This window comes from Silurus meridionalis, chromosome 4 (assembly GCF_014805685.1).
Source record: "Silurus meridionalis isolate SWU-2019-XX chromosome 4, ASM1480568v1, whole genome shotgun sequence".
Classification (NCBI taxonomy): Eukaryota; Metazoa; Chordata; class Actinopteri; order Siluriformes; family Siluridae; genus Silurus; species Silurus meridionalis.
Window position 1 is genome coordinate 9196379 of NC_060887.1, and position 15497 is coordinate 9211875.

The 15497-nt window shown below is 36.5% G+C and overlaps 1 protein-coding gene across 1 annotated transcript; it reads right to left on the reverse strand.

The window, feature by feature from the left end:
- Window positions 1-1372: 1372 nt before the first annotated feature.
- On the reverse strand, window positions 1373-5302 carry fpr1 (formyl peptide receptor 1). The gene is made up of 2 exons (XM_046847491.1): window positions 5136-5302; window positions 1373-3790 (listed from the first exon to the last, which is right to left on the reverse strand). The coding sequence occupies exon 2, from the start codon at window positions 3779-3781 to the stop codon at window positions 2630-2632; it is 1152 nt and encodes a 383-aa protein (XP_046703447.1). The 5' UTR covers window positions 3782-3790; window positions 5136-5302; the 3' UTR covers window positions 1373-2629.
- Window positions 5303-15497: the final 10195 nt, after the last annotated feature.

Here is a 15497-nt window from a genome sequence, read left to right on the forward strand (position 1 = left end):
CTGCAGAGGACATGGATATTTTGTTAGTATACATGGCATCATTGAATCTATCAAATATCACCAAATTAAAATAAATAAATCAATAAATACACCTGACTTGCACGGGTCTGTCATAAATCTTCAAATGGGTCACGCTCGGCTTTTCTCGCAGGGACAATGATCCAAAACATACATCAAAATCACCAATATTAGTGAAGGTCATTGTATAACTATTACCCAATAGCTATTCAATACTGCTAGTATAATAAAAAATCAAAATGACAAAATCGAATTACAAGTATTAACATAACTATATAATCAAAGGTTTAAATTAATGACTTTTTCTATCAAATAAATATAAAATAAAGCTAAAATAAAGCCTACACAGTAATTCAAAGATATTTACAGTGATTATTAGTTGTTACATAACAAACAATTTTCAATGATTTAACATGTTAAAAGAAAGAGGATGTTTTGGAGACAAGGTGATGGAGGTGAGATTGAGATGGTTTGGAGAGTGTGCAGAGGAGGGACATGGGGTATATCGGTAGGAGAATGCTGAGGATGGAGCCTCCAGGAAGGAGGAAAAGACGAATGCCAAGGAGGAGGTTTATGGATGTTGTGAGGGAAGACATGCAGGTAGTTGGATTGAAAGAGGCACATGTAGAGGACAGGGGGGTATGGAGACGGATGATCTGCTGTGGCGACACCTAATGGGAGAAGCCGAAAGAAGAGGAAGAAATAAAAGAAGAAGTGCTAGCTGTTAGTTTATATAATGACAGGATTGAGAGAATCTTAATAAAAACTGTTAATTAACAATAGCAATCCATTAAAAATACAAAATAACTGATAATCCTGGCCAACCAGATATTTAAAGCTAAACTGAGTGTCTGAGAGGAAGTGTTCTTTATAGGAAAATCATTGTGGAATTAACCAAAGATGTAGCCATTGTTTTATTAAACCAACTAATCAAAAAATATTGAATTCAAATCCTCATAAAATAGATAAAATCCTGAATTTCATGCTATCCTGCTTTACTTTAGGATACTCATGTGATGCATCAAGTGCCATTTTATAAGCTGCTGAATAATGAGGGTGGAGGCCATATTATGTAATTATTAATGACATTGAATGGGGACTTTCCCACATAGAAATTGAATGTCACCATCTTTGTGCTCTACCTTTCTTGGTGGGAGCATTAAAAATAAATAATAATTTAAAGCACATTGTACCTATCAAAACCCTGTGTTTATGTAGTAGCAAAATGATACACATCAGATTTATACTTAAGAAGTAAATCAATATTTTGTTTGTCGTCTTTAATGTTAGATTTTACAAACACAAAGCACATTCAGCAAAAAGATTTTTTTTATTTTTTACAAAAGTAGTGCAATATATTTTTACATGAACTCAGGACAAATAATGGATTACATTTATTACACCAAAGTATAGCAAGCAAGGCATGGATATAACATATATATATTATTATTAGTAGAAAATATACTACAATAATTAGTATCTGTAATCAAGTGCCATATTTAAAAATCTTCATTATGATGAGGACAGAAGATCAAAGAACAGAGTACAGAGAACATTCTATTTTCAGTTTATTATAACACCAACTATAATATTAAAACACACAAAAATAATATAGTTCCAGTTTACATAATTGCTGGTGATTTATTTAATAATTTCTAACCAGCACAGAACAAATAAAATGTCTTTTAACAAGTTATACTATAAAATTTACAAAAGTAGAAAGGTGTATGTTTATTTTTTCTATCAACACATTTATTTTTGACATGTAAAGTCAAAATCACTTTCTAAATCAATATCTTCAATGGAAGTTTTTCTTGTAAACTCAATTTTACAAAAAAGATTGTGGCTGAGTGGCACACTGTCATATATTATGGTGATTCTTGATTAATTACATCCCAATTACATCTGAACATTCTGATCACCATTTGTCATGTGAAACAAACCAAATACACAGCATCTATCAAACATCACGTGATAAACTGATGGTTATCAGTCCTTCGAATATTGACCACTATAATGTCTGTGACAGTATAGTTACAGACTTCTTCTTCTTAGGTGTCTTCTTAAGGGATGAACGCTAATTTTGATAATGCCCAGAGCTGATGAACAAAAGGCTAGATAGATCCTAAAGTGGAATACATAATACAGTATAGCATGAAACTCTATCATTGCCCAGGCTATTTCATCTTGTGTTAGTCCCTGACTAAAGTAAAAACATACAGTATGTGCTTAAAGTTGATGTACATCACACATACCCAATAAGACATTTTGACAAAATAAGAAAAATAAGATTTGATCTTTAGGTAATGATATAAAAAAAAAAAAAAAAAAAAAAAAATTCATGGCCTTTCTGTAGGTTTAAGATGAAAATTTCTGTAGTTTTTTGCTCCAGTAGCAGGAACAATAAGAACAATTGTCTTCCTGCAGTAGATTTTGGGCACTGCCCACAAATGCAGAAGACTGAGCTGCACTGCTGTTCAAACTTTTGTTATAGTTAGTGATGCGTAAAAGTGTTTGCAGCTTGCAGTTTTTATTTCTGACTTTTTCTCTTATAGTTGCCAGCATTGCTATGAAGTATGCCATCTCCTTGGACAAATTTTATCAGTTTTTTTTACAGCTCTACATCAGAAAAGGACTTGCTTCCTTGATCTTTGATGCGGGTGTTGAGCACAGAGTTTGTGCAGGTGTTCGTGCGTGATACCTCCTCCGTGAATGCAGTTTCCAGCACTTTCAAGATAGACTTTCGCACCTTGTCTTTGAAATCCTGACCAATGAAGACATATAACAATGGGTTCAGGCAGCTGTTGAGAAAAGCCAAACTAGTGGCTATGGGAATGCCAATCGTAGTTATATGCTCCAGCGTGGGACTGTTTTGGGGGGCCATGTGGTGTGCCATCTCGATCAGCACTAGGATGTGATACGGAGCCCAGCATAGGAAAAAAGCTGTGATCACAGCAGCAATGATCTTAAAAGGTCGCCCTGTGCGACCAGACATTGAACGGTTTCTTTTAAGGCGATGGATGATGATTGCATAGCAGGAGACGATGATTGAAAAAGGCACTACAAACCCCAGGAGAAAACGTGTGATGATCATAGCACGGTGTCGCAGGAGGCGGAGTTCCACCACTTCTTTGCTCAGATAATCATCAGAAAAGGCAAAGTTGTTAAAGCAGTTAATAATGCTTGGATTATTGTAGTCTGGACCAGTGTCTCTGAAGACAAAATAAGGAGAGCTTAGGAGTAAAGCAAATAGCCAGACACCAAGGCTCAGTCCGGATGCACAACTAACACTTCGATGGTTCTGAGCCCATATTGGACGCACAACTGATATACAACGGTCCACACTAATCACCACTAGGATGTATACACTTGCAAACATGTTGAGGAAACTGAGCGTGCTGTTGAGCTTGCACATGAACCGTCCAAATGGCCAGTGGAAGCCCATGGCTGTGTAAGCCACACTGAGAGGCAAGAAGGCAGTGAAAAGGAAGTCTGCTACTGCCAGGTTGAGAAACCAAACTGTATTCACTGTTTTCTTCATTTTGAATCCAGACACCCAGATCACAATGCCATTTCCGACCACTCCAAGCACGAACGCTAAACAGTAGACTATAAGTGACATGATGTTGAGCGATTGCCTGAGTTCTGCGTGCACATCATCGTAGTCATCGTAATATTCTTCCTCAGACCCGTTACCCATGGAGTCGTTGTAGAACGACATCTCTGTTGTGTTTGGATACATCACAAAAATGGCCGAAGACATTTGTGTAACCTAATTTGGAAAAATAACAAAAAAAAAAAAAAATTAATACTTTTAAAAATGCTATACAAAAACATTATCGTTTTGCCTAGTTTCATATGCAACTGCTTTAACTTGTTATTCTATTCTTGTCCACTTGAGGACACAAGTGTCATATTTTTGTGTAACACAAATTGACTTTGTAATCAAAACCTGAGCAATGCTGAATAGATTTTTTGTTGATATAGAGATATCAGTTATAGTTTTAAAGCTCTTTTTAAGTCATTCTACTGGAAAGTAGATTTAAATTTCATTTAAGTTCTAATTTATTAGAATAGCACTTTTAATAACATAGTCTCAAAGCAACTGTACAGAATGAAACAGATTACAAATATACATTTCAACTTTAGAAATGGATACATTAATCCCTAATGAGTGAGCCAGTGGCAACAGTGGCAACAGTAACAAGGAACAACTCCCTGACATGATTTAAGGATTGATAGAAACCAGACTCAGAAGGGAAACCGACCTCATCTGAGTGACACCAAATGTCCAGTCATTATAGTTCCACCATTGTTCAGGTTATCAACTATTCATTGATGGACTATTGAATGCAATGAACTGTATATGGCAGTTGCAGTCATTGTAGCAGTTTGTATTAGTTCATAGGATTTGTGTTTAGACATCTGTAGTAAATGTCAACAGTCTGCTACATTGACTCAGGACTACAGTTCGCTTCTGATCACTATCACTGCACCCCGCAATAGCGTATATCTGTAATAAATGGACATTCGGTGCAACCCAGATGAGGATGGGTTCCCTCTTGAGTCTGGTTCCTCTCAAGGTTTCTTCCTTATGCCATTTCAGGGAGTTTTTCCTTGCCACAGTCACTACCGGCTCACTCATCAGGGACAAACTTACACTTATAAAGAACAGACTCACTTTTCCTCACCACATTATCTGTGTAAAGCTGCTTTGAGACAATGTTAATTGTTAAATATCTATCTATCTATCTATCTATCGATCTATCTATCTATCTATCTATCTATCTATCTATCTATCTATCTATCTATCTATCGATCTATCGATCTATCTATATTAATAACAATAATAATAATAATAATAATAATAATAATAATAATAATAATAATAATAATGCAATCATTACCTTTTTTTGCAAATAATCTTTTTAACTTTATTCAAGGTTTATAATTCTGCTTAATTATATTCATAATTCTCCTTCTTTTTTACTCTACTGATTGGACATAACTCCTCGTGTGTAAATATCATCGTACAGTTCCATGTAAATAGACTTTGCAATCTTATTGAAGAACAAATAAAAATCAAATAAACACCAAGTAAAACAATGCAAACTTACCGAGACGATCAGATCGCACAAATATAAATCCTCAGAGCCGCCGCACAAGTCTTAATGACACGGACCTGAGCTCTGTGTATGTGTGTGTGTGTGTGCGCGCGCGTCCATGCGCGCGCGCGTGTTTGCGTGTGCGCGTGTGTGGGTGTGCAAACTGCGTTCATTCACACGGTTTGTATCTGCAACGACTTTTTCCCTCTTCTGTTACATTTCAAAGAGTCATTTGCTTCAACACGGTGACGTCACAACGCCTCGTATCCCACCGACCAATCCTATATGGTCGCATCTATTTATTCTTAAAAAAAAATAAAAAAATAAAAAAATAAAAAAGCGGGGGTGGTCCTATCCGCTATTTGTTGAAGATAATTACTTAAATAGAAAATAAATTATGCAATTTGAATAATCCTTCCCTGGTTAAACTTATTTCTCCTCTTATTCCAGTCTAAGCTTACTGATTCTCTACCTATACAGTTGCCCTCACTTGAATTATGCAGCACCCTTCTCATTTATTTCACTGCAAAAATAAAAAATATTCATCGATATCTGCTAGTCTGCGACCTTCCTTAAGTCTAATTTTCTTTCACTCTTACACACTGATGAGCACAGCAGATGAGATCGCTTCAGTAATTCTGAAATCTTAATCAACTGCCTGTCAGTTAGACCCTCTTCAAACTTTTAGATTAGTCAGAAGTCTGTCTGTCAGTTCTTTTAACTTTTATCACTGAGAACATGCATTCTTTTCTCACCTCTGGCATTGTTTCCAATTTCTTAATGACTGCATTCATAACTTCTATATTCAAGAAACTAGGTGCTCATGCAAATAACTTTGATTTCCAATTTGGCATTTTTAGTTAAAATTCTATAAAAGGTAGTTGCAGCTCAGGTGCCCAATCACCTATCTGTAATAACTTATAAGAAAATTTCCAAGTTGACCTTTGCTCTCACCATAGTACTGAGACTGACTCAGGACTTTTGTCTATTTTAATTCTTCTCGACTTAAACTCAGCATTTAACACTATCTCTTATAATAAATACTTCATTGGCTTGGTTTACATATTTTCTTTCAGGTCACACTCAGTTTGTTCATTTAGGCCAGTTCAAATCTAAATGTTCATGCATCACTGCAGGTGTCCTGCAGGGTTCAGTTCTAGGCCCCTTACTATTTATCATTTATTTATTGCCACTTGGAAGTATCTTTTGGAAACATAATATTCAATTGTTATGCTGATGACACCCAGTGCTATCTGTCCTAAAAACCTACTTCTGACCTTCCTCCATCTTCTCTTTCAACTGTTTGTCTGAAACTTAATTCTCAAATAATGTTCTAAAACTTAACTGTAGTAAAACTGAAATACTCCTTGTGGGGAACAAAAAATAATCGATCTGACTGGTAGTTTCTCTATGTGTACTGACAGTTCTACTTTTGCTCTTTCAACACAGGTTAAGAGCTTTTGAAGCATATATTAACAAGATCACCAAGACAGCTTTCTATCAAATCCATAAAATAAATCGCCTCCCCTCGATGAGAGCACTGCTGTTATAGTTCACACTCTTGTCACCTCACACATTTTAACTATTGCTATTGTTTTTTGGGTCTTTCCCAGAAACTTTTACATAAGTTACAGTTGGTGCAGAGCTGCATGAATACTCACTAGAACTCCTACAATGGACCACACATCTCCTGCTCTTCAACAGCTGAACTGGTTTCTTGTTAAACAGCACATTGAATTTAAAATCCTGCTATTCGTTTATAATCAAGCTCCTTCATATTTATCTGACCTACTTCTAATGTGCACACAAACACATACACACACATACACACACACATATATATATATATATATATATATATATATATATATATATATATATATATATATATATATATATATATATATATATATATATATATATATATATATGGTGAGGAGGTGATGGGTAGCTATGGCGTTAAGGAAAGGAATGTGGAAGGGCAGATGGTGGTAGATTTTGCTAAAACGATGGAAATGACAGTCGTAAACACTTATTTGAAGATGAAGGAGGAGCAGAGGGTGGCGTATAAGAGTGGAGAAAGGTGCACCTAGGTGGACTACATTCTATGCAGGAGATGCAACCTGAATAAGATTAAAGACTGTAAGGTGTTGGCAGGGGACAGTGTAGCTAGACAGCATCGGATTGTGGTCTGTAGGATGGCTTTAAAGGTAAAGAACAAGAGGAGGATTGTGCATAGATGGTGAAAACTAAAGGAGGAAGACTGTGATGTGACATTCAGGGAAGAGGTCAGACAGGGGCTCGGTTTTGGTGATGAGGTACTGGATGACTGGGCAACTACTGCAGAAGTGATAAGGGAGACAGCTAGAAAGGTACTTGGTGTGACATCTGGAAATAGAAAGGAAGACAAAAAGACATGGTGGTGGAATGAGGAAGTGCAGGAGAGCGTTAGGAGAAAGAGGTTGGCGAAACAGAATTGGGTTTGGCAGACAGATAAGTAAAAGTAGACAGGAGTACAAGAAGATGTGGCAGCAGGTGAAGAGGGATGTGGCAACAGCCAAGGAAAATGCATAAAAGGAGCTGTTTGAGAAGTTGGACACTAAGAAAGGAGAAAAGGATTTAAACCAATTGGCCAGGCAAAGAAACCAAGCTGGGAAGGATGTGCTGCAGATTAGAGCAAAAAAAGAATGCAGATGAAAGTGTGGTGACTAGTGGGGAGAGTGTGTTGAGAAGATGGATGGAGTATTTTGAGCAGCTGATGAATGAGGAAAATGAGAGAGAGAGAGAGAGAGAGAGAGAGAGAGAGAGAGAGAGAGAGAAGGTTGGATGATGTGGAGATGGTGAAGCAGGACGTGGAGAGGATTAGTAAAGAGGAAGTGAGAGAAGCAATTAAGAGGATAAACTGTGGAAAGTTGGTTGGACCAGATGACGTACCAGTAGAAGCATGCAGATGTTTAGATGAGAGGGCAGTGGAGTTTTTAACAAGATTTTTTTAACAAAATTCTGGAAGGTGGGAGGATGCCTGAGGATTGGAGAAGGTGTGGGCTGGTACCAAATTTATAAAAATAAGGCACATGTGCAGACCTGCAGTAACTACAGGGGAATAAAGTTGACAGAAATCTTCATGGACTATTATGTTTTTGGATCATATTGTGATTTGTCACGATAGTAGGGAGCAGGTTAAGAAGTCAGTAGAAGGTGGAGAAGTTTAAGTACCTGGGGTCAACAGTGCAAAGTAATGGAGACTGTGTTAGAGAAGTAAAAAAAACAGATGCAGGCAGGGTGGAGTGGGTGGAGAAAAGTGATAGCAGGAGTGATTTGTGATAGAAAAGTATCTGTGAGAGTGAAAGGGAAAGTTTATAGGACTGTGGTGAGACCTGCATTGTTGTATGGTTTTTGGGACAGTGGCCAAAAAGACAGGATGTGGAGCTGGAGGTGGCAGAGCTGAAGATGCTGAGATTTTCATTGGGAGTGACGATGATGGACAGGATTAGAAACAAGTTTATTAAAGAAAAAGCGCATGCAGGGCATTTTGTAGACAAAATGTGAGAGGCACGATTTAGATGGTTTGGACATGTACAGAGGAGAGACATGGGGTATATCTCTTAGAGAATGCCGAGGATGGAGCCGCCAGGAAGGAGGAAAAGAGGAAGGCCAAGAAGGAGGTTTATGGATGTGGTGAGGGAAGTAACATGGAGATGGAGACGGATGATCAATCTCAATTCGGGAACAAACGGAAGAAGAAGATACATATATATAGACATATATACACACACACACACACACACACACACACACACACACACACACACACACATATTTTTATATATATATATATATATATATATATATATATATATATATATATATATATATATATATATATATGTGTGTGCTGCATTTATGTAAATTTTTACATGTTAAAATTCATTTTAATGGCACAAATTTTATTAACACACTATTGATGCAGCATGCATTTATGTTGAGGGGAAATTAAAACCTTTAACGCAACACACTTTTATTCACAACATCCTTGCTTTACTCAAGTACTCAAATATTTGTTTTACTGATGCGGAAGTCTCAAATAAAGCACCAAAATCCACCAATGTGCACATCCTGCAAATACAACTGTCCGTATTTAAGCATAGCAAAGTTTAATTTGGTGTCCTGATGATTTATGTAATTTACCATAATAACAAGAATATTTTGTCTCCAATGTTGAGTCTTGTTTCACTAATAATAAACATGCATTTTAATTAAAGCATCAATGTTTGTTCATGCCCATGTCGATTAGAGTATAAAAAAATGTAAAAGCATTAATTTACGGTACTAAATATTTATAATTTAGTTGCAATTAATCAAAAAAGTAATAATTAATTTAATATATATATTTACAAGGTGGTATCAAAAGGTTTTCTAGACTACCTCCGTTTACAGAAAAGTACTACGTTTGCACACTATCAGTCCCTTTGTACAGCAATACAGTGCTCCCAGCCATGTCCACCTTCTGCGATTCTTGTCTCTGCAATGATGTCAAAATGATAACCTTTGAGCTGGATCTTCATGTTTGTGAAGAGGGTGAAGTCCAACCAAGTATAAATGATTTCGGTATATTTTGGGGTTTTGAGCTTGTTGAAAGTCTTCTTGATCTTGTCATCTTCTTGATGTTCTTTCGCTCTTGAAGTGCGCATGCCACTCAGAACTCCTCGAAAGACTCATTGCAGCATCCCAAAATGTCAAACGTATGCTATGTAAAACATTTCTGTGCCTATTTCATGCAGAATTTCTTTTTTGTTCTAACTTGCTGTCCATCATGAAATAAAGTATATTTATAACACACATATATATACATGTTGTCTTTTGAAATAAAAATTGCCTTTCTTACTCTTGCCTTACTTTAACAACAAGGACATTTTCTTTTGAAAGCCGGAACCACCTCCTCCACAAGAGACCAGGTCTCCACCCTTTCTTTAAGACAGCTACCCTATACACCCTTTTCCAGAAGAGGACCATGGCCTTGAATATGAGGTGCTGATATTCATCCCAGCCACTTCCTTCTTAGTTAACTGTTCAAGTGTATGTCAGAGGGCTTCTCTACATGATGCCAAGAAAACAACTGCCAATTATCCTCGGTAAATAATACGTTTGTTGCGTCTAATTCACCATACTGATCACCTCTTAATCTGCGGTCGAGTTAAACATGCTCCTGAGGAACCAGTGACCTCTTTTCCTGCCCCTCTCCTTTCCTTGGATCTGCCCCATCCTATCTTGAACCAGTAGGGGAGATAAGACACAACCTTGACAGAGTTCAACATCACCATAATGTTTTAGACTTAACACAAAGAATTAGGATTAAACCCTCAATGCCCTTGTGCAGAAACTGGCATGCAAACCAAGATACCGCTCACTTCTGCAGAATTTGCTACATCAAATGTTGAGGCAAAAAATCTCTTTAAAAGGCTGGTAGCAGTTTATTTTGTGCAATAGTAGCACATAATTTAATAATTATCTATCTCTATATGTAAAGTTATAAAACTTGATAAAAACATCTACATATAATTTAATAGATGTAAGTTAAATTTTACCGTATACTCCTGCTTATTAAGGAACGAAAAACATTAAATACATGTAAAATTCATGATTGCATCATTTAACCATAACCACAAATGGGTTGTTTTATGCGTCCATTACAGATCTTTTACTTCCCCATCTCAAATATTTTCAGGATGGCTTCAAATAACATGAATCATGCAGATCTTGGTTAAATTAAAATAGATCTTGATTTACACAAGATTTGAACTACTTTTAAATTTACTTGGTTATATTTACAATTGTACATCGTATAAATATATACATTTCAAACAATTTTTTAGAATGATGAGTGCATAAATATGCCTAAATTACTCCTAATTATTTATTGCCATTTATGAAGGAGCACAAAGCCAAAATAAAAACACTTTTTTCAGTGTGAACATTAGAGGTACTGAATGGCAGGTGAAAAACAAAATCTTTTGGTTGCTCTGCTGTAATCAATAAAATACATGTACCTAAGAATGATAGGCTACCCAGCTCAAATACAGTATAGAGAATAAAAGCAACATGTTTCTCATGATACTTCTGAAAACCTTCATGATCACTTCTGATGTGAGTATTTTGAATCCCTAACCTTTTGTTTATTATCTACCTTTTTCTTATCTACTTTTTCTCTGTCTTATCACAGACTTAGGACAGATATCAAAAAGTACTAAGTAGACACCCCAGTTCATAACTCCATTTGGAAAAAAGCAAAATGCAGAAGAAGGTTAATGGATCACAAACAGTTGTAGGAATGCTGTGGTATCTGGCACCAAGATGTTAGCAGCAGGTCCTTTACGTTGGGAGGTGGAGCCTTCATGGTTTGGGCCTTTCGGAGATCTGGGGAATTTGGAAGCAAAGTCAACACATTGATCTGTTTTTTCCATTTTCAAACAATTCCTTAACAATTACGAAAGTGTGATGCTGAGCACTCTCTTTACGAAATACCATTGCTATGAAAGGGTTTACTGGGTCTCCCTGAGCATCACACTGCATTACACATACAGTATCTCACAAAACTCAATACTTGGATATATTTTAGGGTAGTCAAATAGCAGTATAGATTTACTGTCCTCTGAAAATAAACTCAACATACAGCCATTATTGTCAAAATAGCTGCCAACAAAAGTGAGTACACCCTAAGGGATTAGCAGTGAACAGCTGTACATCACTTAACCATGGTAAGCCACACGTCCTATTCATCATGGTGTTTTTGTCTGCTTGACAGGACTATACAAATTAGTTTATCTTGTATTAAAGCAGTTAAAATTTGGTCCTTTGAGTACAATTTTCTTATACTGACCACTGGTTGTTCAGCATGACACTTCATGGCAAAGAACTCTGAGGATTTAAGGATTAGAATTGTTGCTCTCCACAAAGATGGTCAATGGTATAAGAAGATCGGTAACACCCTGTAACTGAGTTACAGTACAGTGGGCAGGTTTTCCAAGACGGGGTTCACTAGGAAGAGGGTTCACAAGGGCCAATAAAAGAACTTGAGTCCTCGTTTTGTGCTTCGGGTGCAGAAGCTGGCTCTAAAAACAGACGAATACTGCCAGAATTGCTTTAGAGTTTGCAGGAGCTGAAGGTCAAGAAACAGGTTCGGACACAGTTTTGACATGAGATTGTACTCAATTTTTTTGCCAGTTATTATCTATACTGCTATACAAACTGCACATTGAGTACTTATCCAAGTTTCCTTCCTTGAGAAGGGGACAATACTGTAGTTGCTGAAATGTGATGTGGGGTGTACTCACTTTTGTGAGATTACTGTCTGGGTGTTTGAGTAAGTGCATAAATAAACTTTAGGTAGTCCAGAATTCAGCAGCAAGAGTCCTTACTAGATGTAGAAAATATGACCACATGACCCCTATTTTAATCAGTCTACACTGCTCCGCATTAAATATTGCATTGATTCATATAAAGCACTGAATGGTTGCAGTATCTAAGTGAACTGTACCATTATGATCCCCCATGCCTACTTAGATCAAAAGGTGCAGGCTATTTGTTGGCACCTCAAATAATGAAAACTACAGCAGGGGTCAGATCTTTCTCTCCTAAAGCCCCACAGTATTGCAACAGCCTTCCAATTATTGTTCGGGACTCAGACACAGTCTCAGTGTTCAAGTCGAGGCAGAAAATGTTATTTATTTATTTATATTATTTATTTAGTCAAGCCTTTTATCTGTAGTTTTTTTAGGTAAAGGAGCAGATCTGGAGGGATCATGGATATAGAGTGTTCAGTGAACTGGGATATTTGTATGCTGTCGTCCTCTTACTCCCACGTGTTCACTCATGTTTGTTGATGGTGGTGTGGTGGCGTCTCTTATCCCAGAGAGAGAGCGATCCCTCTTGTCTGTGTTATCTTCTGCCTCTCCATTTTAGTTATGCTGCCATAGCGAGTCTTGCCAGAGTCCCCAGCTGTACAGTATCCTTAACTTTTATACAACAATAAGGATACTTAATAATCCATATATTTTCCTCTGTCACCATCTTCTCTTCTCTCTCTCTCTCTCTCTCTCTCTCTCTCTCTCTCTCTCTCTCTCTCTCTCTCTCTCTCTCTCTCTCTCTCTCGGATGAGATAAACATGCTCCTGAGGTACCAGTGACCACTGTTCCTGTCCCTCTCCTCAGATCTACCCTCTTTGTTCCTGGCCTGCCTCTACATGGTGTTTTCTTTGATTGGAGGCCACTCTGTGCAGCTGGGGATTGTTTTACATCAACGACCTGGAAATCCATAAAAACTGAGAAGTACCCCAGGTGCTTTGAGGGTGGCTTTGGACAGTACTTAATGTTGACAGTCTGCTTCAATGACTCAGGACTACAGTTTTTATTTGATTACCATCAATGCACACCAAAGCCAAAACAACAAGATGGAGATGGGTTCCCTCTTGAGTCTCAAGGTTTCTTCCTTATGCCATCTCAGAGAGTTTTTCCTTGCTGCATTCACCACCAGCTTGCTCATTAGGGCAAATAGATGACACATTTTAATTTATAAAGAACAAGAATCTCATTCATTATTTCTTACCACATTATTTGTTTAAAACTGCTTTGAGACAAAAAAAAGCTATACAAATAAAAATGAATTGAATTGAAATTTTCCTGCTTGCCTGATTTCATCTGCCTCATAGAAAACCACATAGAGACTCACCCCGGATGTGGTTGTGTGCAGCAAGCTGAACAGAAAGGAAAGCTGATTCAGGGGGAATTGGGAAGAATGCTGGAGTACCAGAGAAGTCACAGATTTCTGCCAAAACAGATGCTCATGTTCAAAAAGGACTTTACAGTTCTGTGTTTTAGCTCTAGGTTAAAATGTTCACATTTTTCTAAATAAAACAAATTAAAAAAAAGTATAACAGAAAAAGTAGCAAAAGTGGTAGCAAAATTTGCTAAGAGGCAAAATAAACCTTATAGTGAAACAGTTGTGGATGACAAATGTGCTATGCTAAGAAGTAGTGTATCATTAGACCACAATTTTGGCAAGCATGCAGTAAGCTAGAAGTTTGGTGCATATAATGTGAATTATTCAGCTAGCATGATCATATTTGTCATTTCTCTCAAATTGTTTTGACAGCTTTGACAGTAATTTTCTGCAGCTTATTAGTGATTATCTTTTATATTTTAATCAGTCTTTAAGTTTTTTAGAGTTGAAAGCATCAAAGGCAGGTATGATATTATAATAGTGTTTTTTAATTGCATCAGTTACAGCTAGTATAAGGTAATAATCATTTAATGGTTGTTGCTATATGTTTTTACCATGTTGCTTTTTGCCATTGTAATTAGCATTATTAATAAGCAGGTAATAAAGTGAGTGTTTGATTATGAATATTATTTGGTTAGAAGATCAGCACTGGCATAGAATTTGCTCAGGACTTACAATAATATCTAACCAGTATAAAAATGATTCATTTAAGAAATTCATACACTGTCCCTGTTGAACCAGTTGGACACTTCTTTAGATTTTTTCCAAAAGACAATCACAATTATTTTTACAATCACAAGAGCAAGATACCATGCTCTTATATTCTCTGTAATATTAACAGATAGTCTTAAAGATAGTGTAGATGAGGATTATTGGACACTTCTTTTCACCTCAGCCAGGACTTTGGTGGGAGTGCACTAGACCGACTATGTAATGTGGGGAATTCCATCACTGACTTTTGGCAAACACATACTTGATACACATATGATTTATATTAAATATAAAAAACATGATTTTTTTTTCAGTAGACAAAAATGTTCTATAACACAATGCTGTGATCTTACAACCCTTAACATATAAAGTGTATATCAAGTTATCTGGATGAATAAGTTATGTATGTGAATGTATGTGCATTCAAAGCTTTCTTTTGGCAAGCTGCTCAATTACCCAGGTAATTTCATTCTATTTTTGATTTGACAGATGTCTTTTGGCAATTGACCCTTTTCTATTTGAAACATGGCTTTCAGTTTTTATAAATTTCTTTATAAAGTTCTTATAAATTGTGATTGTGATTGTCTTGTGAAAATCTTATAAATGAATGTTTTTCAACCTGGTGAAATATTATTGTCCTAGTTCATATGTATAAGTCCTCCACTTCCGATTGGGCCTTGTGACTCCACCAAAGCATGGATTATTTTCCCTACAGCAAGGACTGTTCCATGGCATTTCATACTTAAATATATTAAGACTCTATTCAAGATAAACCAGATATTCACAATATTCCATTGGCCTATGTTAAAGCAGATAAGCTTTGTAAAGTGAAGCAAAGAATGTAGTGTGCAAGCAAATGTGGAGCCAGTTGTAATCTTCTAACATTAC